The 26,615-nt window shown below is 34.2% G+C and overlaps 1 protein-coding gene across 9 annotated transcripts in view; it reads left to right on the forward strand.

Annotated features, from left to right (window-relative positions):
* Positions 1-26,615, forward strand: part of LOC148954150 (sorting nexin-29-like) — an 80,857-nt gene that overhangs the window by 24,201 nt on the left and 30,041 nt on the right. For 8 of the 9 annotated variants that reach the window (XM_089086949.1, XM_089086947.1, XM_089086946.1 and 5 more), the window contains exons 4-8: positions 5,508-5,753; positions 13,920-14,081; positions 18,288-18,501; positions 21,005-21,144; positions 25,359-25,521. In XM_089086949.1, the coding sequence (XP_088943075.1) occupies positions 5,508-5,753; positions 13,920-14,081; positions 18,288-18,501; positions 21,005-21,144; positions 25,359-25,521 (925 nt within the window). The remainder of the gene's footprint in view (positions 1-5,507; positions 5,754-13,919; positions 14,082-18,287; positions 18,502-21,004; positions 21,145-25,358; positions 25,522-26,615) is intronic. The other variant, XM_089086952.1, reaches the window with a different exon arrangement.

Raw genomic sequence — 26,615 nt, forward strand, 5'->3', positions numbered from 1 at the left:
ACTCGAATGGGAGAACCCCTTGTCGGCCCTAATGTTAGCGAGATTCCCGCTCTTACCCCAACGGTTCTGCAAATATCGGGTTTGGTACTACCCTATTTACAGTATACCCTGTCCCAGGGTATGGTAACGCGATCGAGTGGTCAAATGGCCACTTTCTAAAGGCAAATGTACCCGCCTTGGGTTACGGCTAGAAAATTTCTACTCTCTCCTTGGAGGTAATAACCCTCCCTGTCAATATAATAATGACGGTGCCTTGTAGCTCTATTCCTACCCTGCCTGGGTTACGGAAAATACTACACAGTTTGTAGAAAATACCTTACTTGTATTCTTCCAAAAGGGTCACAAATGTAATTAAAGAAACGAAAATAGATCATTTATCTGCAAGGAAAAGAAACAGGGGTGGAACCCCAACAGACCCAATTTGCTACTGTTATGCCTAAAAATCTTCTTTTTCTACCTACGTTTCATCGATCCAGAAAGAATTTGTTTTTCTTTACGTATTATCTTTTATTTTAATCTTTCAATTAACGATACAAATGCTTTATTATTTAGTAGTATACGGCACTACTACTTTACATTTATTACTAACACTAAAAAAAAATTACTAATTATACACTTGCTTCTACTTGTTAAAAACTGAATACTATTTTTCTTTTCATTTTACAATTCTTCATTGAGCCTTTTCTCCATTTTTTCTATTGTACCCAACTCTTTGAGGGGATACAAATTTATTTCGAACAGCCAAAGTTAAAGCAAAGCTGCTCGAAGTTTTGCTAATTCGAGCGCCGCTAAAAGCGAAGTCCATTTACCTTCCCCCTTTGACAAAGCCATTTCTGTTTCAATATACAATTTTTATTTAGTCAACTCGACCCAGTTTTCCCAACTTCCACCAGTTAAAACTCAAAGAAATTAAAAATATAGCATATATGTAACCTATTTGGGGGAGGCTATTATCTCCTATGAGATATCTAAAAGGTTTCCTTGTAGTAGCTTAGCGGCACTAGACGTAATTACTTTACTTATATGTCTGTATCTCTCTAATTATTAAATTCAAATTACAAAGTTTAAATAGCTTAACTAGTTCGCAGTTTTCCTCCAATTTCCGACACGCGCCATTTGTAGCGATAAAAGATTTTTTATGTGCACTTGGAGATTTGCAAACTAATTAGCTATCATTAGGCTAGGCTAAATACCGACATATAAAATGATAGAAAAAATATAGAAAGACAATAGATTTATTGAACTTACATGCTTAGTTGGACAGGAACTGGTCACTTCGATGACAATAATGGTGACCGAGATTATTTGCGGTACTAATCGTTTTAGCTCTGACTTAATATTAAAATTAAAAAACACATTTACCACACTCCCAAATGCTGTTCTTTTGTCCTGTGCTGTAAGGACTGCTCGCCATTGGCTCATGTGCCCCAAGGACGCGAATCCTCGTCCAATAATCTCTTTAAGATATTTCAGATGATTCAGGCGTTGACACAGTTTTTTTTCCGTTTAAACTTCCTTAGAAATATCGTACGTAGAAATTTTTGCTACTAATTATCTTAGCGAAATTCGAACGACCAGCGTCGTTGTTTGACTGGAGCCAGAAATGCAATTTCTCTTTTTGCTGATTAAGAATTTAGACTCTTGGAAGCGGTATTTGAACTCAATTAGGGGACGTTTAATTTCCGCCCGAATCATCTTTAGAAGGAAAGAATCTTATATTTTAAATATATGGTATTCTACTGCTGGTGCAATACAATTCGTTTTCAGTGAAGTGCCAATGATGCAGTAGGCTTTAGGTTTTTACAGTTAAGGAAAGGGACAGTATCCAAACTCTTGTTTGTAGTGAAACTATATTTGTCTCAACAGTCTTGGAAATAACTAATAAAATTAAACTGAATATTTGATGCATAATGATATTAATTGCTGAAAGCTCATCAGTTCAAAATTTACTGTAATTTTTATGTTTATTTTCAATATTAAATAAAAAGAAAATATTTGTAGTATAGTCCGTTTTCAGTAAAGCGCCAGTGACGCAGTTGGTTTTAGACTTTTACAGCGAGAAAATGAGGAAAAACCCAAACTCCTGTTTGTAGTGATTTTATTTCTTTCAAGCTTGATTTGCATATTTAATTTAAGCTTTACTTGTTTTAAGATCTATTTATTCATTTATATTAGTACTTGTTGTATATTTTTTGCTATGATTGTTCATTAATTTTCTGGTTGTTTTGGTTGTTAATTTTAACAGGTATTTTGTATTTACTGATCTTAAGTTTAAAATGGCCTTTACTTTGTTTTAAAAACTTCTTTTTCTGAAAGTTTTTTTTTAATTAGTTTTATTTCCTTTTTTATTACAAAAAGTTTCAATTTTTTAAATAATTCCTTATTTTAAAACATAATTTTTTCTTCAACATCGAACTTTCACCAAAGTATCAAAACTAGTATCAAAGCAAAGAAAGCATCAAAGTAAACAAAGTATTTAAGTAACAATACCCAACTTGCATAATTTACAACGTACACCGTAAATCGAGGTTGCCACGTAAATCACTAAATCCAAGTATAAAAGTAAACAAAGTATCACAGTAACAATAATTAAGCTCGGTAACTCAGTGTCGTTTCACCGGGGCTGGAGGGGGGGGGGTCAACCTTGGAAGCATAGTTATTTGGCCTTTGAACTATTTTGAACAAAACGGCTATCTAAAAATTTTGACCGGATGCCTTTTGGGAAAGTGGGGCGTGGTCTTGTTGCCCATTGATCACTTTTGACTCTTAAAACGAATTAGAAGTTTCAAATTCCGATCGAATGAGCCCCCTCCAAAGTTAGTACGACCATCCCGTCTACAAAAACCTTATATTCTAATAATGGGTAACTTATATAAGTTACAATCTCTGCCCCGGGGGCTATAGAGGATTTCTCAACCCCTAAATTGTAGTAATTTGAATTTTGGACTGTTTTGAACAAAATTTCTATTTCAAAATTTTTGTAAGATGCATTTGGGGGGAAAGGCACAGGAGAAGAGGGCTTGTTACTTTTTGATCACTTTTGATTCTTAGAAAGGGCACAATAATTTTTTATTTTCGATCGAATGAACTTCCTCCAAAGTTTATACGACCACGCCTTCTTTCTTCTCAGTTTTCGTTATTTGAGCTTTGAACTATTTTGAACAAAATGGATATATCAAAATTTTTATCGGATGAGTTTGGGGAAAAAAGAGCGTGGGGGGGGGCTAGTCGACCTTCGATCTCTTTTGACTCTTAATAAGGGGACTAGAAATTCTGATTTACAATCGAATGAGCCCCCTTCGAAGTTTGTACGACCATCCCTTCCATAAAAACCTGATATGCCCCTGGGGCATAATTTACAACACTTGCCCCCGGGCCCTGGGGGGGGGGGGCTTTGTCGACCCCGGAATTTTTGTTATCTGATCTTTGAACTATTTTTAACAAAATGGCTATCTCAAAATGTTTATCAGATGCATTTTGGGAAAAAAGCGTAGGGGGGGGGCTAGCTGCACTCCGATCACTTTTGACTCTTAAAAGGTCTTTAGAAATTCCGATTTCCAATCGAATGAGCCCGCTCCGAAGCTTACAGGACCACCCCTTCGATATGAAGTGCCTCTGGGAAAAAAATAAATAAAAAGTAATAAAACATTGGAGCTTTATGGCCTTTACTATAGGCAACGCTATGGCGTTGCCTCTGATATGATTAAAATAATATTGAGTTCTAGTCTGGAAGCCACAATGTATAGAAGATACTTGCTCTGCTGCAGCAATTTAGTGCTGTTAACTTGGGTGTGATTTTATAACTCAATTATCCTCAATGCTCATTAACTATATATTAGTACTTTTAGCTTAAAACGGCAGATAACAACAAATGTTGTCACTCTGATGCTTATAACATACAAAAGAGGCTATCCTTGTAGTCTGTTCTATAAACACTATTATTACTACTACTACTAACAACGCACTGCTTTACCAAGCAACCTGAGGCCGACACGGTTGTACACGCCTCTTCTTCACACCATTCTATTCAAAATTTTGCTCTTTACCCCCTCTTATGAAGTTTCAATTTCTTTTTGACCCTTTATTGTAAAAAATAATATCAGGCACTAAACAGCTTGTTATCCTTTGAAGGTTTAGACGTCTTTGGGGACCAAGAGGTTGCTAATGTTTAGATTTTTACGGATGAAAAGCGTTATTAAATTTTGGCAAGTTAGTTTTACTTGCCTATTTTCACAGTCAACGTGGCAATATTGACCAAAATGTGGTATAGCCTCAAAAAGTTCATAATTTTAAGCAACCAAAGGAAAAATCTGAGAAAATCGCAGTTTTCAGGCATGACTAGACCTAAGATGGATTCGGAGGGAAAATAATGGTTTTATTCTGATGTCCTTGGTACCTTTATTAGGTGTCCGGCGTTTACCCCCCCCCCCTTCTCGGTGATTACCCCTCGGAAAATACCCCCTCCCCTTCTCGGTGATTACCCCTCGGAAAATACCCCCCCCCCCGGAAAATACCCCCGTGGAAAATAAGGCTTTCCAAATTTGAGAATTTCATTTAAGTTTTGTGTTTTTCAATTTCCGTACGGGGAAGGAACTTTGGTACTGTTGTATTAGTCGCCGCACACTCAATTTTACTCTGTGTAAAATTATATAACACAACGGTTTTTTCGTTAGTTTTTTGTTTACTTTAGAAATAACTTTGTCCTCTATATTTTCCCATGAGGGGGGAGGGTAAAGTATAGCGGGTCTGATGCAAAACGTGTTTGGCACAATTATTCTGCATATTAGATAGATAGATAGATAGATAATAGTATTTTAAAGCCAAATATATGGCCATGAACACAGTAAAATAACATAAATGAAAGGCACAAATAACAAAATTTGATCAGCGATCATCATAAAGCACTGAATGAAACACTACATTAACCTAATAATAGTACTTAATACTTGGAAAAACAGTCACTGAAAAAAAAACATTTAACACTTGGAAAAAACACTTAAATGAAACATTATATTTACTTTATACCGGGATTTTTATTATTTTTTTTTTAGTTAACAAAATTTCCAGATAGCTCACTATTCTTCTGTAATTTTTTAACCTCTGTAATACATAGAAAGAATTGTTTTCTGACTTCAAACTATCAAATATTTTACCCCCCCCCCCTTTTTTTTATTTGCCAATATATAGCCCAAATGATATATTTTCCATATATTCTGTCCCGCTATACTTTACCCCCCCCCCCCATAATGTGCAAATCTATAGCCCAAATTTTTTTCTAAAGTAACGAAGAAACTAACGAAAAAACCGGTATGTGTTCTTGAATTTTACACAGCGTAGACTTGAGTGAGTGGCGCATAACACACAAGTCCCAAAATTCCTTCCCCCTACGGAAATTAAAAAAGTGAAATTTTCAAATTAAGTCCTTATTTTCCACGGGGGGGTATTTTCCAGTGGGGTAAACGTCTAGAACCCTTTATTAGTTCCTATTTTAGCATTTTATCTTTCAGTTTTGTGGGACTACGTCAAGAAATTTCTCAGTCGGCACGAACTGGAACGTTACTTAATCCTTCAGCACGTCTTTACCGACTCTGGAAGGGGACGTGCGTGGCTACGAACATGTTTGAACGAACACTCTCTTGGGCGATACCTGGCTCTATTAATCTCAGATGATTATAAATTGGCGAATGCATACGAGGATTTCGCTTTCCTTCGAGATAAAGAAAAGGTTAAGCAACTTCTAGGTGGCATTGAAGGTTGGTATCAAGATATTCTAGTTGGCCTTGATGCTATGCAAAGAGTTCATAAAGAAGAAATACTAACAAGCCTTTGCACAAGAGAAAATGTGGTTGGTGGGTAAAGAAGGATCAAACGTACAGGCCAAGGGCGTATCCAGGATTTTTTTTCGGGGGGATTACAAAAAGAAACTTTTAAAAACGTATCAAACTTATCAAAAAATTTGTTTGTATGCATTTCTGTTACGTTTAATGAGTCAGACAAGAATTTCGGAGGGGGGGGGTATATGTCTCTGTAGAAACGACGAATGGAGATAGTAGTAACTCAGATGAATTTTACTTACAGCTATAGGGACAAATAGATGGGATCCCAGGGTGAAACACGGTATTTTTTTAGGGGATTTTAACGCTCAGGTCGTTAGAAATAAGGATAGATGGTATCGTGCCTTGGTAAATTTGGCGTAGGAAAATAAAACAGTAATGGTTTCAGACTGCTGCAATTTTGTAGGTATAACGATCTAGTTATAATTAATACAGTATTTGATCGCAAAATGGCCCATAAGTTAACACGATATTCACATGATGGTAAGGCGGTTAACCTTATCGACTATGCTATTGTAAATCGGAGACTGGCTGGGTCGCCAAAAGACACTAAGGTATATCGTGGTGCTGCTGTTGATGTAAAAAGTAATTATCGCCATCTGGTAGTGTATAGGACGAATCTTAAGCTGAAGAAAATAATGAAGAAAAATAGGAATCTGGGAATATTTTACCCATGTTCCAAATTATAGGTAGAATATATAGATTAGAATTTCTTATAGCATTGATTTTTATATTTTAATTTAAATTAATTCCCTTGTCATATTTTTGGGGGGTTGAGTTATAACAGTTGGGTAAGATAAAGGTTAAAGAAAATATAATTTGAAAATGTGAAATAAGTAGCAACTGTTAGTGGCAAAGAGTTGCCCTGTGATGAAAGTACACAGAGATAACAGGCTGGGACTAAGAAGTACGAGTAATTGCTTCCCATGGATTTGATCTGATACCGACCAGAGCTTCAGTTTCCAATTTTTTTCTTTTTATTGGGCGGGGGGAGGCAGTGGATTTTAACGACTGGCTGGTTATTTTGGTGACATTGCTATAAAAATTATCTCATTAAAAAAAAAAGATAAATAAATAAACACGCATCTGTAATCTTTCTTTTCTAAGAAAATGCAAAATTTCACATTTTTGAGTGAAGAATCTTTTTCTTGCGAAATTTTTTTTTAGAATTGCCTGGGGGAGAGGATCCGGACATCATTCAATTCAACCTATGCAACAGATTAAATATAGTTGCTTTAGGTCGATTTGCGTCTGGTTTTGGTAAAATGGGGGTTGAGTACAAACCGAGAACACACACCGAGCAACGTAACAGGAATTCAGACGTGTATATTATGTTGAAAGTAAAATTTTCTGAATGTCTTCCAATAAATTAAAAATAAAAAATGGCTTTTGTTGTCCATCTAAAAAAGAATGCAGTACATTAATTACAAGAATAAATTTTTTATTTGTTGTTTCAGTGTATATATGTATATCTACTCTCTTTAATCGAGCAGTAATTGTATAGACTATATATTTATGGCTATTTATATTGTTTTCGTAAACGACCTGTAATTTTTTTACTGAAAATTGACATACTAATATTTTCTGGCCTTCAAAAAAGAACTAGATAGGTCATGACTTTGGGAAAATATGTTTAGAGCCTTAATTTTGGAAGACGATTTTTCGGATGAATGACTTCGCATTTATATGCATTTAAAGACAAACTTTCGTCATTTTTTGCCTAAGGGTGATTGTATCGTTTTTGGTATCTATCCTTTTGGATAATTTTTCGATTGCAATAATTGAACTACAATTTTTTTGGAACTGGATATTGTCAAATTCCCCAAAAATCTCTCATATTTTATAGATTGATTTCTTTTTTTGTAATTACATGTCACACTCATTGCATAGTAATTCGCTTTTCTGAATGGTGGGTTTTTTTTTTTTTTTTTTTTTTTTTTTTTTTTTTTTTTTTTAATGAGAACTGAGGATTACTCATTTAGAATTTGTTTCATGTTATAACACTGTGTTTCATGCTAGAAGCATGCATAAAACAAATGCGTTTGAGAAGCGAAGGATTATCTAAGAACCTTATTAGACTGCAACATCACCCTCTGCATTATATTGGCCTGCTTCGTAAGCGCATAAGCGGGTCATGATTCTTACCCTATTCCTGGATATTTGTATTCGGCCCGTTGTTTTGTGTGCAATTATATGTTAAAAAGTGCCTGTCTGAAATGACTAATTGATCTTTGACAAAATTATGGATTTGTCTGCTATCTATCGTAGTTGCGATGGTTCAGGATTTGCCATCCTTAATACCTCTGTAACACCACAGTTAAGTGTTATTACGTTAGAATAGGATCGGTTAGCAAATTCAACAGGAAAAACACTGCTAAGTGGCAAGCCATTTATTTGGCCTAATATTAGATAAGGAAATCGGTCTCCGATGTCGTACAACAAACGTCGTAACGTCGGAAATTGTCTGGTTTGCTTCGATTACTAATTTGGTTATTTTTTACCTACTGGGTTGTCCATCAATATCACAAGCTTTGGTTATGCTCGTTCCACCTTATGAATGTCAAAATCTGACCTATTTTCACAAGAATTAAACTTCTGTCGAAGAGTTGTCATTAAAGCCATTGGCCTTTCTGTAAACTTTTTGCTAAAGTGAATATTTTTCCTGTGCCGTGTTCCAAAATTACAAAATCTGGCTTTTCTGCTAATATTTTACGTACATTGGAAATATTTTTTCCCCCGTTTCGATGTTATTAATTAAAAAAAAAATCCGATAAACAAGTTTTCAAAAGAAAACTAAAGGCCATACTAAACCTAAGATAAGAAAAATAAGTTCCTATAATAATTCAAACTCAAAACGACCAGAAATTACTATTAAAGAATAAATGAAACCCAAAACGAACAGATATTGAATAAACAATAATAGCCAACAAACATACAACAGGTACTAATGTAAATAAATCTTAAAACGACTTAAAGTTAATTGAATATGCAAATCAAGCTTTAAAAAAAGATCCTTTACTATTGAAGAATAAATAAAACCCAAAATGAACAGAAATTAATTAAACAATCATAGCAAACAAACATACTACAGGAACTATTATAAATAAATAAATAAATCTTAAAATGAGTAAAACTTAGATTGAATTTGCAAATCAAGCTTAAAACGAACAAAAATCGCTACAAGCAAAAGTTTGACTACTGCCTTCTTCCCTAACCGTATGGATCTATGGGAAAGAAATTAAATAATTATTTATTTTTCAACATCCATTTCAAGACACCAGTTTTAAACACCTCCCATCCCAGTATTCCTTAGTCTCAAGTTTCAACTTAATGCCCTCGAGCTGTTCAGGAGATATTGCGAATACACTTTTTTGAAAAACTGGATGCAAATAGTACCTTTTGATTTGAACTATTTTACGGATTTTTTTTTCTGCTTGTCTTGATTTAAATCAAGACTCTTTATTGTTCGTTGAAAAAATTCTCTTTATACAAAGTTTTTTTAAAATTTAATCTCTGTTCGTTTTTATTACCAAAGTTTTTTAATTGACTTATAAGATGAATGTTTCTACGGTTTCACGTCCTAGGCTTAATATTTGAAATATCCAATTCTTCTTTATTAGTTCTAATTAATGTATTTTAATGTATTTCAGATATCCCCTAAGAATTCCTTGAAAGTTTGAACTTTCTTCCCGCTCAAAAATTTATCTTTCAAAGTCTTTAGAGGAGGGTACGAGGTTGGTACATTTTTACGTTATCATTGTTTTTAAAAATAAAGTATTTACGTATTGAAAAGTATTTGACATGTTTCCATGCAAATGCAAGTTAAAGTTTGCGAAGTATAAAGCATCTTAGCTATAAAAATAAACAGTCTATAAAAACATAAATACTTGCGAGTGTAAGTGTAAGTGAGTGTGAGTGAGTGAGTGAATATGAACCCCCCTTTGTGTGTCTGAAAGTTTATGCGACCACCCCTTCCGTAAAAACCTTATATGCCCCCGGAACATAACTTATAATTCGTACCCTTCGGACTTGGGGGGGGGCTATTTGAACTCCAAAGGTATTGTTTTATGATATTTGGACTATCTTGAACAAAGTAGCTATCTAAAAACTTTGATCGGATGCATCTGAGAAAAAGAGGGCGTGGTGAAGATGTAGTTCTCCGATCAAATTTAACACGCTCCCGGGTTCTGGGGGGTCGTGTCAACCATGGAGGCACTGTTATGTAATTTTTGGACCTATTTTGAACAAAATGGCTATCTCAAAGCTTTGATCGGATGCATTTGAGAAAAGAATGTTGTGGTGGGTGGGCTATTTGCCCTCTGATCACTTTTGATGTGTCAATTTCCAATCAAATGAGCCTCCTCCAAAGTCTCTAGGACCAGTTCTTCCATAAAAACCTTATATGCTCCAGGATGTAAATTGAAATCGTTGCCTCCAGGCTCTGGGGGGTTTTGCCAACCCTGGAGGCATTGCTATATGATCTTTTGACGGAGTTGCTATCTCACAATTTCGATCGGAAGCATTTGGGGAAGAGATCGTGGAGGGGGGGGGGGGGCTAGTGGCTCTCCGATCACTTTTAACTCTTAAAAACAGATCTAGAACTTTCAATTTCCTATCAAATGAGCCTCTTCCAAATTTTATACGACCACCCCTTCGAAAAAAAACCTTATATGTCCCCGGGGCATAACTTTCAACACTTGTCCCCTAATTCTTGGGGGTTTTGTTGATTCTGGAGTTTTTTTGTCATATGATCTTTGGAGTATTTTGAACAAAATGGCTATCTCAAAATTTGAATCGGATGCATTTGGGAAAAAAAGGTGTGGGGGTTCTAGTTGCCCTCCGATCCCTCTTGACTCTTAAAAGCGCACTAGAACTTCCGATAGAACTGCCTCTGACAACCTCATCATCTTTGTATAGTAATTTAATTTTTGGTTACTATGGGTCGTGGTTTGTCCTTTACTAGGTTGCAGCTACCGCTGCATCCACGATAAAAGGTGTTGTAAGCAGGTTCTGAGCCACAGCTTCTGAGTTTCCGCTTGAGGTTGGATAGCAAGCTTGTTAGATGGGCGAGGAGGTGGAACTTGTGATATCAATTCATGTTTGTTTTTTTGTCTTTTTTCGTATTGCATTTCCTTCCAACAAAATGGTAACCAAAAATACTCAAAACTACTTTGAAACGATCATGAATACTTGCTTATACCATTGCCAAAATTTCGCTGCTATCACCTTATTAAAAGACCTTGTCATTTTTCTTTTAATGTTTCACTAAGACCTTATTAGCCTTAAACTCCCCCAAATTCGGTTAAAGTTTTAACTTCTATCAATACACTCCTTTTTTTGCTTTTGGATCTTATTAAATAAATAAGTGTTCTGACGTGGAAGTAAAGAGTGACATTAAGACTTAAAACGAACAGAAATTATTCCGGATATCAGGGAACTGCCCCTTCCCTAACCCCCTTTCGGTGCAATAAAGCTCTTTAATGCTTTAAAAATATTATTTAGTTCAATTAAGCGGCCCTTCTGTTTGAGCCGTTGTTCTGATTGAGAAGATTGAGGAGTAGGCAGCCCCTTTGATATTAGGAATGATTTCTATTCATTTCGAACTTTAAAGTTACTCTGTCATAAGTGAAGTGGAAGATGAGATTGTAGCTGGACCAACTCGGATAGTATCAGTGGAGGAAGTCTCTGGTCCAACTTTGGAGTATCTAGACAAGCTTGAGTTCTTCCAGAAGGATCTTGGAGCCTGATGTATCCTGGTTCTCTTATAGCGATTCTTTGTACCTGGCGTATCTTGAAGACCTTGAATTATCTCAGTATGAAATCCTGTGAGGCGCAGTGAGTTTGATTTCAGCTTGGTAGCAGCACACTGCAGGGCCGACCAAGGACCTTAGTAATATCCCGGTATGGATATCTTTCTTTTCTGGGTCTCTTATTTTGGTTTTCTTGATCCTTTCCTGTCAAAAAAAAATTAAGAAAGAACTATATGATCTCAATGTATTTATTTCTTCCGAACACTTCTTACTGAAGTGGCGGTCGTAGGAACTTAGGAGAGGGTTCGTTCAATTGGAACTTTAAAATGCAAGTGTCCTTTTTAAGAGTCAAAAGCGGTTGGACTAAAGTATGATTTTCCTTGTTCAAAATTATTCTTTGATGGTAATTCTAGTCGTTTTGAGTTTGACTTATTATGCAACGTATTTCCGCTAGTCTTTAGTTTAATTGTATCTTGTATCAAACACAGGAAAAGACTGTCGGCTTTTTCTCAGCTGGATATAACATCATGATTGTAGCGGTAGCTGCAATCTAGTAAGTTCTTGTGCCCAAACCTATTTCTAGTGTTCAAATAGCAGTGGAGAAAAAAAAAGAATAATAAAACAACGAAGGCACATCAATGCTACCAATGCAAAAAAAAAAGATTTTCCTTGTTGTTCAAGCCAGGAGACTGTCAGTTTCTAGTTTAGGGTTTTCGGCCATGGTAATTCCAATGGTGTACTTTTTCTGTGTAGGGGTTTTAATCTCTTGTTTTTAGGGGTTTCAAAGCTATTTTTTGAAATTCTTCCGCTCTCACGCACGTAAGCGCACAAAGTATCTTAATCTTTTGTTTCCAATTTTTGACTTAGTGGTACAATTGGTAAATTAGTAAAACTGGTAAAATGAATAAAATTAGTTAATAATTATTAACAAAAATAATATTACATTTAGATAATATGATTTAAAAATCAATTAAAGTGATTAAATTAATCTTTTATTAAATTAATAAAAAATAATTGTAGTTAATCTTGAATTGATTAGTAAATTTTAGTTGATTTTAAATCAATAAAATTAATTAAAATTAATATTATTAAATAATATTGAAAATATATCAACCAGTGTAAAATTGGCTGAAATTTCTTTCTTGTTTATTTTAAGGACTGGGTTGAAGTGGGGTTTCCAAAGACTGCACAAACTCAGATACTAAGGAGAGTGAATAAGAGGATGATACATTCGTCATATTTATCTAATATTTATCTAGTTTTTTTCATGTTATATGTTGCATAGCAGTATGAGTAATGAGCAATCAAAGTAAAATTTTGTTATAAACAATAAGAATAATTACCTGTTTTTAAATAAAACTAATAAACAGAGTAGAAAAAAATATTAGCAAAGAAAAGACTAACAGCAATATAGTACAAACACAAATAAGGTAATTTCCCCGGGATAAATATAAACACAATAATTTTCAAGAAAAAGTATGAAGAAAACTCATGGTTTGAGTGAATCGAACTTCCATTTTCCTATCCTTATAGGACTGGTGGTACAATAATGTTTAGAGTTCTTAGCCGAGGGAGAAGATTTATGAGCAATTTTCAGTTTATAGTAATACGTTCACAGAGCTCTCCTATCACATTCCAAATAAATCGAATAGGAAGGAGAAAATGATAACACGAACTGAATGACAAAGTGTTATAAAGAAAAATATGTAAAAAGCGTAAAATATAACCAATAAGTAAAAAACGAGTAAGATATAACTTGCAATCATAAAAGGCTCTATTACTACCCCCAAGGGCTGAACTACAACCCAGAATTTCAAAGAAATATCACCCATGAAGTTATATCTTTTCTCTCTACACTACTTAAAGAATGCCATTGTCTGAAAATAATAAGAAAAGAATTAGCCCTTAAGATGGGTGTCTGTGCCACATGTGTAATGAAGAAGAAGACGAACGATTTCTTTGGTGTCTGTGAAATTATTCATGATTTACAAGATTGTGTTTCAGTTCTATTAGTGACTCCAGATTTAGTGAGTTCGACTGATCCTCTCATATTTTGTAATTTGATTTATTTTCTTTACTTCTCACTGCAGGACCAAGCCACCTGAGGCCAACACAGCTGCGCATGCTCCTTCTCCATCCTAATCTATTCAAAAGTTTCATAGTTTTTAATGGTTATTCATAACTTAACAGAGTTTATATGTTTAAATCAACAAAAAATGGAGATTTTGTTTTATTTATTTATCGTTTGAAAACTTCCGTTTTATAGTTTTGGTAACCATTGGCATAGGTAGTTCTATACTTACAGTTCGTGGTAATGATTATCTCTCTGTTACAGCCTTGTCAAATGGAATACTGTTTGCCCTCAATATAGATAAAAGCGAACTAGATAGGCATATCCCGGCCATTAACAAGTTTTTATCACTTCAAGACTCTGCAATAGAAGATGAAACTTTAAATAAATTGGTGGCAACAGTGGCTTTGTCTCCTAGTAAAACTGGTGAGTAAAAAACCAATAAAAATAGTTTCTTTTAGTAAAAATCGGTCAGAAAAAATTTGATAGTATCCACCTTCTTGCAGATAACAATTGTCAAAGTTTGTTGAAATTACATTTTCTGGTGCTTTTAAAATTTTTAAGCAAAAATTTAGTTTCCAATTCTGATACTCCAGCCGTGTTTTAAAATGAAAGTTTAATTGGTAATTTTTTTTTTAATTTCCTCTTTTCCGTAAAAATTTTTGATTTCAGTATTTGCATTTTGGTGTAGGAAAAGCATCTTTCCCACCATTTCCTTAAACGTGGGAACAAAAAATATGTTAATATTGATGATTATTGCCTTTTTTTTGTCTGCACAAGTTTCTTTTATTTGATCTGCACCATGAGAGGGTATAGAGGGTTCCCTACAAAGGTTACTCTTGAAGGCTACCACTGTCTCTAGAACAAAATACTCTCATATGTACCCAAATCCAGAGTTTAGTCTAAATAAATAACACTGTATTTATTTAGATATGGATTAACTCTCCTTCCGTGTTGCATTACTTGGAAATATTAACCTCCTCCCCCTCCCCCTACTGAAAAACTATTTGTTTCTTCCCATGGAACTTAGACTTAGCGTATTGCATACTAGTGTCTGTTAGGGTATAGTAAAGACTAACAATTCTTTGAAGCGACTTTACACCGGCTTCCTAACATTTTGCGACCTGAGAGCGGCATCTTCTTCCTCTTCTTCTCCTGGGAGTGACATTGTCTTATTCCGAAACAATTCAAAAATTTTGAGATCTTCATTTTGTTTTCTGTTTTCTGCTTTTTTGAATAGTCTGTGCTGGGACTCTGTATGACTCTAATATTACTTATCAACAAAAAATGTGATTTTATCATAAATCGACACATCAGCCGTTTTCCTGAGAGTAAAATTATTCTACGACTGAAATTATCCTTTCTTGCTTATGCGTTTTCACTAACGGTAACGGTCGAAGAAAAATTTATGCTGATACGGTATTATTAGCTAGACTATGGACCGTTCGAAATGAAATGTTCAACTTGTTTAATGGCGTTTTTCTTGGGAGGAGTTTTGGAGTAGTTGAGCAATTTTGCTCTCAGATTGCGTATTTATGTGTCGGTCACTGGGAGCTTAAAGCCACAATGAATTATTATTGAAGATAAACCTTGACCTCTTTTGCTATCGTCTCTCTTTTGGACCTACTTCCTCTTCTTCTTACTTCCTCTTACTTCCTCTCATTTTGGACCTTCTTATTTCTCTGTTTATTCTAAAACTGACTGAAAATTTGGTTGTAAGTTGCGTGTGATTAAATTATTATATTTCAATATCCATAGCTCAAAGTACCAAGGACATCAAATGAAATATTTTTTATACCTTGGACCCATCTTAGGTCTATTTATACTTGAAAATGAGTATTTTATAAGAATTCTCTTTGGTCGTTTCATGGCAGAATCGCACTTTCTTCAGCGTTGCCACGTTGAAAATAAATAAGAAAAAATAATTAGTTAAATATTGCAACGCTTTTCGTCTGTGAAAATTCAAACATTAATAATTCGTTGATTTTCAAAGAAAGCTATACCTTCAAAGGAAGGCTAAGCCTTCTTAAGCTGTTCGGTGCCATATATTTTTCACTGATTTTATACCCTTGCCTTTTTTTCAAATTTTTCATCTGCTACTACCTAAAGCTGCATAACTGCATATTGATGTCTTTCTGATTAAAAATTGAATCCCCGATTTATAGTAATTTCTAAGGTGAGTCACTTAACAAATTCAGTCAATGACCTAATCTTTACCAATTGGTTAAGTTATCACTTAATCAGTTAAAGCAATCAGATTACATTTTCATAGTCGTTGATAATTTGAGGTTTTTCGTACAAGACGTTGCTTGGATGTTTACTTAGACGCTGCTAGGTAAAATTTCTCCCCCTTTCGACTTGGTCAGCTTTGCCCTTCTTGAGTTGTTCTAAATTGATCAAACTGTTTGCAGTGGCTGTATGACAGGATACATTTTTTAATAGATTATTATTATTCTGTCATAACTTTCGATAGACTTTTGAGTTGTGGAGTTCCACTTTCCTCCTCATTGTGCTTCTCAAAATTGTCTGTCCATTTCATATTTTCGAATCGCTGGTGGCTCTCCAACCTCAAAAGCGATACTTGAGAATTGGCCTCAATTTTCTTCAACGGGGCTGTCCTGTAGCATTTACGCAACATATACCTACTGGAGCTATAATTGAGATCACGTTTTTTCAATAGAAATTAATTTAAAAAAAAAAACTTTCCGAAAAAGAAGTTTTTCTAAGAAAAGTAAAGGCCATTTTAAAATTAAGATCAGCAGATACAAATACCTGTTAAAATTTAAACTCAAAACGACGAGAAATTACTATTAAAGAATAAATGAAACCCAAAACGAACAGAAATTAAATAAACAATCATAGCAAAAACATACAACAAGTAATAATATAAATGAATAAATAAATCTTAAAGCGAGTAATGATTAGATTGAATATGAAAATCAATTTTAAAACGAAAACAAAAAATTTTGCTATTGAAGTATAAATGAAACCCAAAACGAACAGAAATTAAATAAACAATCAATGCAAACGAACATACAATAGATACTAATGTGAATGAATAAATAAATATTAAAACGAGTGAGACTTAAACTGAATATGCAAATCAAGCTTGAAACGAACAAAAATCACTACAAACAAGAGTTTGGGTATCGTCTCCTTCTCTCACTGTAAAAGTCTAAAACCTACTGCGTCATTGGCGCTTTACTGAAAACGAGTTATATTACAAATATTTCTTTGATATTTAATATTGAAAATAAACTGTAAAATTACCGTAAAATTTTGAAATATTGAGCTTTCAGCAATTAATATCATTATACATCAAATATTCAGTTCAATTTATCAGTTCTTTCTAAAATTGTTCAAGACCCCTAAAATTGTCCCCTTCGTTAACTGTGAAAGCCTTAAGCCTACTGTGTCATTGGCGCTTCACTGAAAACGAATTATATTACAAATATTTTCTTGTCCAGTTCTTACAGCATTGGAAATGAAAATTAAATTACAGCGAAATAAAATCTTGAACTGATGGATCTTTCAACAACTAATATCATTTTATATGAAATATTAAGTTTGATTTTGTTTATACTTTCCAAGACTGTTCCAGACACATGACAGTTTTCAGTAAAGCGCCATGACGCAGTAAGTTTTAGACTTTTACAGTGAGAGAAGGAGGTAATACCCAAACTCTTGTTTGTAGTAATTTTTTTTCGTTTCAAGCTTGATTTGCATGTTCAGTTTAAGTTTCACTCGTTTTAAGATTTATTTATTGATTTACAATGGTATCTATTCTATGTTTGTTTGCATTGATTGTTTATTCAATTTCTGCTCGTTGAAAAGAATTACATTGTGGGTAAGTTCCCGATGGTAAACTAAATTTGCGACGTAAATGAATGTTATATTTCAATTCAAAAATGAATGTTATATTTAGAATGTTATATATCAGGATGGAATTTATATTCTATAGTATGTCTATTTCTTAGCTATCTCAATCGTTAGTTAATCTAGAAATTTACGAAATAAGTGATCCGTAGTGCATACAACATATATGTGTGAAACAAGTACAAATAAGTCGACTCGAAATTTTTCTCTATGTGTTGATACACGAAAGTGCATAGGACTTTATTTTACTGAAGAAACATAAAAAGCTTTAGGAGATTTTTTAGTATAAGGATAAAGTATTCTTGTTCCTCATGCTTGGGTTTTGGGTTTTCAGTAAAGCAGTAGTTTGGTGTAATCCTGCAAACTTAGGGAAATATGATCAGTCCCTTTATTTGCATCACTTTAATAGATGTATGTTGTATAGATTCCGAAGTACTGTTTTTTTTTTTGCTTTTTAAGTTTCAGCTCTGTTCTTTACTCTCATCAGAAAGACTTTTTTTTAAATAACTATTTCTAAATCGAAGCCAGTTGAGTTAAAAGTAAGGGCGGGGGAAATTAGATTTAAGGGGAACTCCTTAGACCACAATCAAGGCTCAGACCTGTGAAAATACTCATGATATCTTCTGGAGAAGGAATTGAGTAGATCTCTTGGTTCGTCATGTTTTTTATCAGTCTTAGATGTTAGTAAGGATTGATGAGTGTTTCATATTGTGTTCTTGATATCTCTGTAGCTAATATGACCTCATTTCGTTTCAGCCAGGTCAGAAAAACCAAAGAAAAAGCCAGTAAAAACAGTTATGACCTTTGATGAAGAACATTCGCCCCTTCGATTATCTCCAATAAGAGCTACTCAAGAATGCACTTTGAAGAAGGAAGGGGCTGAACAGCTAATGGTGGATATTGAAGAAGTTCCTAACCTACCTTATCTTACATACGTAGAAACAGAGGTTGCTGAAAAGTTTGATACTAGGTAAAACAAAATTTTTCTTCTGAAGTCCACTAAGCCTCGAGTCTTGGGCCACTAAGCCTTGATAGAAGTTTGATGCTAGGTAAAAGAATTTTTTTTCGGAAGGCCGCTGAACCTTGAAAGTGCTAATGACAGTAAAAACGGAATCTGATTGTTTGAAATAGTTCAGTGGAAACTGACGTAACCATATATATCTTTAAAAGTTAAAAAGAAAATTGGGAATTATACTTTCAATCAAAAAGATCTCCATATGCAATTTTGCAATTTTTGGTAGTAGCAGGTATAAAATTAAAGAAAACGAAACGAGGGCGAGAAATCCGCCATATATATATGTACATATATATATATATATATATATATATATATATATATATATATATATATATATATATATATATATATATATATATATATATATATATATATATATATATACATATCCTATCCCGGTTCTCACTGGGACCTATCAGTTCTTTTCCAGAACCTCGAAAGTGCGTTACTAACTGTATTTGATTGGTATTCAAGGAATTTACTAGCTCTTAATGAAAAAAAAATTCCAATATATGTTATTTTCGCGAACTGGATCAGTAGTGCCAGATAGCTTCTCTCTTTTCTTGAATGATCTTGAATTAAAACGGGTAGATCAGTTTAAATATGGGATTATTTTAGATGAGAATTTGTCGTTTCATAAATATGTATTTGTCGTTTCATAAATATGTCGCGAACTGGATCAGTAGTGCCAGATAGCTTCTCTCTTTTCTTGAATGATCTTGAATTAAAACGGGTAGATCAGTTTAAATATGGGATTATTTTAGATGAAAATTTGTCGTTTCATAAATATGTATTTGGCTTTTCATAAATATGTCGCGAACTGGATCAGTAGTGCCAGATAGCTTCTCTCTTTTCTTGAATGATCTTGAATTAAAACGGGTAGATCAGTTTAAATATGGGATTATTTTAGATGAAAATTTTTCGTTTCATAAATATTTATTTGTCGTTTCATAAATATGTCGCGAACTGGATCAGTAGTGCCAGATAGCTTCTCTCTTTTCTTGAATGATCTTGAATTAAAACGGGTAGATCAGTTTAAATATGGGATTATTTTAGATGAAAATTTGTCGTTTCATAAATATGTAAAAACACCATCGTTAAAAACTTGGTCTGGGTCAAAATAATGGAGGCTAAGCAAATACTACCGTTAGTAAGCAAAATAGACTTGGTAGTGGTAAAGTTAAATGCGTTTAACACTTCGTTTTAGAAGGGCTGACACTGGTTGGAAAAGTTTGTTTTCATGGCATCTTTAATCTACTTTCAAGAGAGGGAAAATCTTTAGTCTGCTTTTAAACTCAGAACAAAAATATTCGTTTTAAACCTTTATCGATTCTTTTTCCGATAATCCATAGAGCTTTAATAATCATGGTGAATCGGAAACTACTGTAAAACACTGGATAGCTTTATAAATGCCTAAAGTTACATCTTTGCTGCATAGATCGCTGCCAAAACTGTAAATACATCATTTTACGGAAAATCTATAATTATGGGGTTTATTTCGCTATTGAAATGTATTTAATTTAGATGTTACATGAAAAGAATTCAGAAATTTTATGTCATAGAAGCAAATCTACTTTCCTTAGCCTGCTTTGTTCTGCAGCATCAATCATTTCTTCTACTTCTCTAGGGAGGGGCTAATCCTGGAAGGAGTGACTAGTCCTAGGAGGCAAAGTTCTCTTTCAAATTTATTTCTTGATTTCCAAAAATATTTTTAGAAATCTAGTAGGGCAATTGCCATAGGATTTCTGGAGTTTTTATTAAGGTTTATTTATTCTAGATTTTGAATAACGTTAAAGGACGCATCCTGAGTTAGAAATTTAATAGTTCTGGTTCTACCAATGAATCGCCTTTGAGCTCTCTTGGAATATTTGGATTTGCAAGTCCATTCAGCTGAGAATCTGCAGTGAAATTTTAATGCACCTTTTCTATCTTGTTAAGGCGAAACAGGTCTTTTAGTTGGGTAGGTAGAAGCTGGAAAAATTGTAAAAACTTAAACGTGGACATTACGGAAAAATATACTATCACAAGCATTTAGGGCATAAACCCGATTTCAAGCAAATCACTTTCATAAAATCCAAGTCTTTTCAAATTTAAAATCTTTTAAAAAGGAAGGTCTACCAGAAGGCAAAAGGCACTCAAGGCTTCAAGGAATGTTTTTATGTTTTTTTAACCTATTTTTAAGTCTTTTGACTAGGCAGTGTACAGATTTAAAAATAAGAAACAATAATCATAGGTATAAAAAAGGGTTTGGCAAAATCTTTGGTAAACACAATGGGCCATCTCAAACGTGTCTATAGTTCGGTAGTAAAAAGCTAATAAGATCTGTGTTCAAAGTGAAAAAAAGAAGATTTTTTAACTATTAAGTAAAACTGTCTATTCCATGCATATTTTACTAAGATAGTGTAAAAACACCTAAAATATCGGTTCATCAAAAATTGGTCTTTTCTTCTTTCAGCTCACATACTGGTGATGAGAGCGCCATCTCGTCATCTTCATGCTTGGAGCTGCAGAGTCAAGATGGAAGCATATTACTGCCTATGACAGCGTCATCTGATCCCGATTCATCTTCTATAAAAGGAAACCAGGCCACCTACAGTAAGAACCAATTTAAACTTACCAGAGGGAGACATTTATTATAACAAACAAACAACAAGTAAAGATTAACAGTCACCCCACCCCAGGAAGTAAAAAAATGGTCTGAGGAGGTGGCAAAAAAACGCTAAAAAAAAAAAAAAAAAAGATAAAACACAGCCAGTGTACAACACAGCTCCTAATCGGCATCACAGACCTTATAACAAACAATTTTATCAAGTATACCTTTCGTGCCCCGGATGACCGTAATTAATAAGTTATTGGTTTCTTTATTCACCACCATCCCTCCAAAAATAAAATAAAATTCATACTTACTAAAAAGTGTTTCTTTAATTACACTCTTAAACAAAGAAATATAGCTAATATTTTGTATTCTGATCAAGGTGTTCCCAACTGCTAATCCTCTATAAAGCACAGGAAACACCTAGCGGTTTGAAGCAACCTGCGGAGTATTAATATCTGTGGAAGATCCAGTGTATAATCGTGGACCGAGGATCTCAGATTTTCCAAATTACCAAATATAATAGACTTGTATCATGTTGTAGCTTAAAAATAAACAAGTGTGTTTAAAACTTTCTTAATCCAGAAACTGGCAATATCCGTCCCCGCTGATAGGTGATCTGTACTGAATCCCAGGGTTGTAGGCCAACCAACGATCAAACAACGTTGTTTCGTAGAGCTCGAAAGAGAATATACCAAGCAAAACGCTAGAATGGTACTGTACGTATGGATGGATAAAGGGAAAATAAACAAGGCGTAGGACAAATAGAGAGAATATTATCCCTGGGCTAGGGTGGGCTAGAGACAACATTTTTGAAACAGACTGTACATGGTACTTCAATGATAATGTTTCGTCAATACGAACCCCCAAGCATTTAGTTTTAGAAATTCTCTATAAATACTGCACTGTGTTACAATTACCTAAACTCAAGGATAAAAAACGCGATCGGGAAAATTTGACTTACCCAAATTAACCTTAAGCCTATTTACGCCCAACCTGGAATATAAAATATTAACATTATTCTTCAACGATGTCAGAGTAATTCTTCTGTCTTTGTATTGCTGATAGATATAATGCCATCAACAAATAATGACAGTTTCATTCTGGGGATAGAATTAGGCATATCTAATAATGAACAACAGGAAAATAACCGGACAAAGAACAGTTCCCTGTGGGACCCTACTTCTGGACGCTTTTCAGATTGTATGGAATCCATCTCCACAAACTGATTACGGCTACTAAGGAAGATCCATATAAAATTGAAAGCCTTACCACGGATCCCATACGCCTCGCACTTTCCAGGAGTAGACTATGGTCAACTGTAGCAAAAGCCTTCATGAGGTCTAGAAATACTGCACCAACCGTAAATAATTTGTCTTAAGATACATTAATTACGCTACTCGAAATTATCAATGGAACCTCCGTCTTTCTATTCTTTAGAAACCCAAACTGATTAACACTTAACATTTTAAGCTTCTTAAGAAAATGGCTTAACCGAGTTCTAAAACATTTTTTAACAAGCCGCGAAAGGACTGACAAAACCGATATAGGACGATCAAACAGTTCATGGTAATGAACTATAATTAGGTTGGGACTTGGTCCAATAGTAGCCGAAACTCTATACAAAGAATTTTGATAACAATTATAACATCAAAAGAATTGGCATTTTGTGCCGATTCGAAATATATAAAATTCTTTATGTTTAATGTTTTCCATAAAAAGCTACGATCCTGAGAAAATTTGCCTTATTTTCGAAAAAGGGCAAAATACCCCCAAAAGGCTAAGCGATCCTAATGAAAATCACTCCATGAGATTTAGCATATCAGAAGATCCTATAGAGGTTTCAAGGTCCTGTATACAAAAATGTGGGATTTTGCATTTTCACCAGAAGAAGGATCGCGGATGGTGTTTTTTTTTTTTTTCCAGGGATGATCGTATCCAACTGATAGTCCTAGAAGATCGGTAGAGGGTTCATTCGAACGGAAAATAAAAATGTTTGTGCCCTTTCAAGTAACCAAGGATATTGAAAGCAACTAGTCTCCTCCCACGCTCATTTTCCCCCCAAAAAATATCCGATTGAAATTTGAGATAGTTATTTAGATCAGCATAGATGAAAGGTCTAGTAACTGTTCCTCTGGGGATGATATGACCCCCCATGGCTCCTGGAGAAAGGCCTTTAAGTTATATAATTTACCCATTGTTTACATTTGGTATTTGTTATTGGGGAATATACGAAAGTTTTTCTTTGGGGTGGAGGAGGTTTCGAGAGGAAATTTTACGGTGGGGGGAAGGGGGATTTCTCGGCATGATTTGAAAAAAGTCTGAAATTAAAAAAAAAGATAAGTTTTTTCAACTCAAAGTAAGGATAAACATTAAAACTTAATACGAACAAAAATTATTCCATATATATGAGGGCGGCTGCCCCTTCCTCATCCCTCGCTCTTTACGTTAAAGTCTGTATTTTGTTCCAATTCATTAAGAACGACTCGTGAATCACAAGGCCCGTTGAATTTGAATGAGAAGTATTTTTAAAGAGAATATAATTTAGTTTTCATTCACAACGCAGGCAAATTGGCTTTAAGAAAAATAAATAAAAATCCATGAGCTGATCGAAGACAGGAAAAAAGTTATTCTTAGGCCTCATTTTTTGTTTTCTTTATGGGGGGGGGGGGGGGTTCGGAGGTTCTAAGTCACGCTTTTCTTGAAGAAGAAACTCATTGCTCGGCGAAAATAATATTCAAGAAATCGTAAAAGTAAAAATGTAAAGTAGAAAGGTAGATTGTAAATAGAAAGTAAGAGACCATAAAATAGAATGAGAGTAAGAAAAAGAAAAATGTAAAAGTATATAAAATATAGAATAGGTGTTTGCTAACATGTCGGCTTTAGGGAGCATGATGCATGAACCAGCTTGTCTAAGTCCTAGAAGAGTGAATTATTTTCCAATCCTTATCATTTTTCCGAGTTTTTCTTGGCTTTGAGCAGCTTACTAATAGTTTTATAATTTTATGTGAATTTGTGTTTCGTATGACTCTCCCCCTCTCCCCTCAAATTTTTATCAAACTTGTAAAAACGTAACAAAAATGCATATAATGAAATTTTTGATGAATTTTAAGTTTCTTGTATCCCCCCCCCCCCTACGAAAAAAAAATCATGGATACGTTCTGGTTTAGTTCTTAAATTAGTAATTATTTACAAGTAGAAAATACTGGCTATAAAAAAAATATATGTAGGCCTATAAAAAAAAATAAATATAAAAAAAAGATAAAAAATAAAACTTATGCTGTATAAACAGACTGCTAAAAAAATAACTTTTTCTAGTTATAATTTGTGCTAAGGAATAATATATATTACCTACTAGTCCAGAATTGTTTTTCAGATATTGAATAAGGGTAGCGCCGAAAAGTGTCAGTTTTGTAATTACACCCTGTTGTAACGCTGTTGTACTTCAATTTAATCAATTCTTTTATTTCAGTTTCATTTCTTCTTTTCAATTTTTTTCTTTATTCAATTTAATTCTTCTAGTATTGTTTAGAGGAGTTGAAAGTTATTGTTAGCATGGTTTAGCTTTAAGGTGGTAATCTTGTTATATTTTGTACCTGTGTCCCGTACCTCTTTACAGGCACGTTTCAGAGAGGAAAGCTTTGGGCCTCTGCTCCTTCTACAATCTTGAGTAATTTCTGTTATATTCTCTGAAAATTCAAAATTTGCCTTTTATTGATGTTGTACCCCCTAAATACTGCCCCCCTAGAAATAACCCTGTGCTTTTATTTTTAGAAATGCACTCTTAATTACTTGTATTTTCGAACCTCTTTAACAGTGAGGTTTGCAGAGGGGAAGAAGGCTTTGGGCTTGTGCCCCTCCTAAAATCTTGAGTGATTTTAAAATGGTCACTTGTATTCTCTGAAAATTCAAAAATTTGCGTTTTATTGACATTGTGCCCCAGAAATGTCCCTGTGCTTTTATCTTTAGAAATATAACTTTAATAAATTCCACAACTAGTAGCATAAAATTTTTTTTTTTTTTAATTGAAATGAATGGAGAAGGAGAAATGAATGCATTCGAAGTATGAAACGAAAAGTATAAAAGGAAAAATAGATGGCAATGAGCATGTTTTTCCTTTTAAATGAGCCCTTAAGCAACTATCTATGATTGGCCAGTGCCCTGCTAGCAATGAAGAACAAAAAAAATGAAAAAAAAAATTATATTTTCTTCCCAGTTGACGTCCCAGTAGAGCTTGAAGAAAAAATAGCAGATCTTGCAATTAAGCTGGAGAAAATTACAGAAGAAAAACTGGGAATTGAAGCCGAGCTACAAGCTGCCAAGCAATCAGCCACTGATGCTGTTTCTTGCTATGAAATTCGGATAAAAACTGTTAACAGGTTTGTTTTGTTCTTTCTTACTTTTCCCTTGTTTCTTCCCCCGGAACAGAGGCTTTGCCGATCCAAGAGGCGTTATGGGCAATCTCTGGGATAAACTGCAGTTTATGTCCCGCTTACGATGATTTAGTATGTTGTTTGACATAATGAAAAAAATGTACTGAAAAAAGTGACAATATCACAGCCAGTGAGAAAAAGAAGAATACTGTGCAAATTTTTTGGTTAGGAATGTTATGGTGAACGTCCGCAAATTGGCTAATGTCGACATTCACCGGTGAATGTTCGAAATACTTTTTTTTCTCCTTGGATTTGGTCACCATTGCCAGTCAATTTTTTCAATTTAATGCAAGGTTTGATGATGGGAGGTTAGGTTAGATTAGATTATGTTTGGTTAGACGACGTCAGGTTGGTTTAGAGTAGCTTAAGTTAGGTTTAAAACCCATTTCTGATATTTAGAACGAAATTTAACCTAATCTAACTTAACCTAACCGAATCTAGACTAACATAGTCTAACCTAACTTTAACTTTTACCATCATAGGTTGCATAAGTCTGAAAAAGCTGACTCGCAAAGCTAATTGAACCGAAGCAGAGAAAAAGGAATTTCGAACATTCACCGGTGAATGTAGACATTAACTAGATTTCGGACATTCACCGTAAAAAGAATAAAAAAAGAAAAAAATCAACAGGACAATATAAACTGACAAATTTTAAAAACAAACAATAAATAAAAGAGGTCCTTTCCAAGCAACTGTGAAAGGGCAACTGCATAAAAATCAAACTGAATAGGTTTAGTCTATTTCTTGGTTTCTCGTTATGTTCTCAAGGTACTATGAGCCAGGCATGTACGCTCAGGAGAGGGCATACACGCTGCCATCTATCCGCCATTGCTGCTACATCTTGTCATGAAATTCGGATCAAAACTGGTAGCAAGTAAAAATATCTTTCCTAGTCTTCTCTTGTTTGTTCCCTAAACTTCCCTCATTAGTAATGATTCGGGTGTTAAATATCTATTCAGGTAATAATATCTTTCTTGGTGTTATGCTATGATATGAGGCTATATGCCAGATACCGTCCGGTGAAAGAATGATTTCGAATT

Source organism: Artemia sp. Qi Xiang Cuo, chromosome 3, assembly GCF_049724085.1.
Source record: "Artemia sp. Qi Xiang Cuo chromosome 3, ASM4972408v1, whole genome shotgun sequence".
Taxonomy (NCBI): Eukaryota; Metazoa; Arthropoda; class Branchiopoda; order Anostraca; family Artemiidae; genus Artemia; species Artemia sp. Qi Xiang Cuo.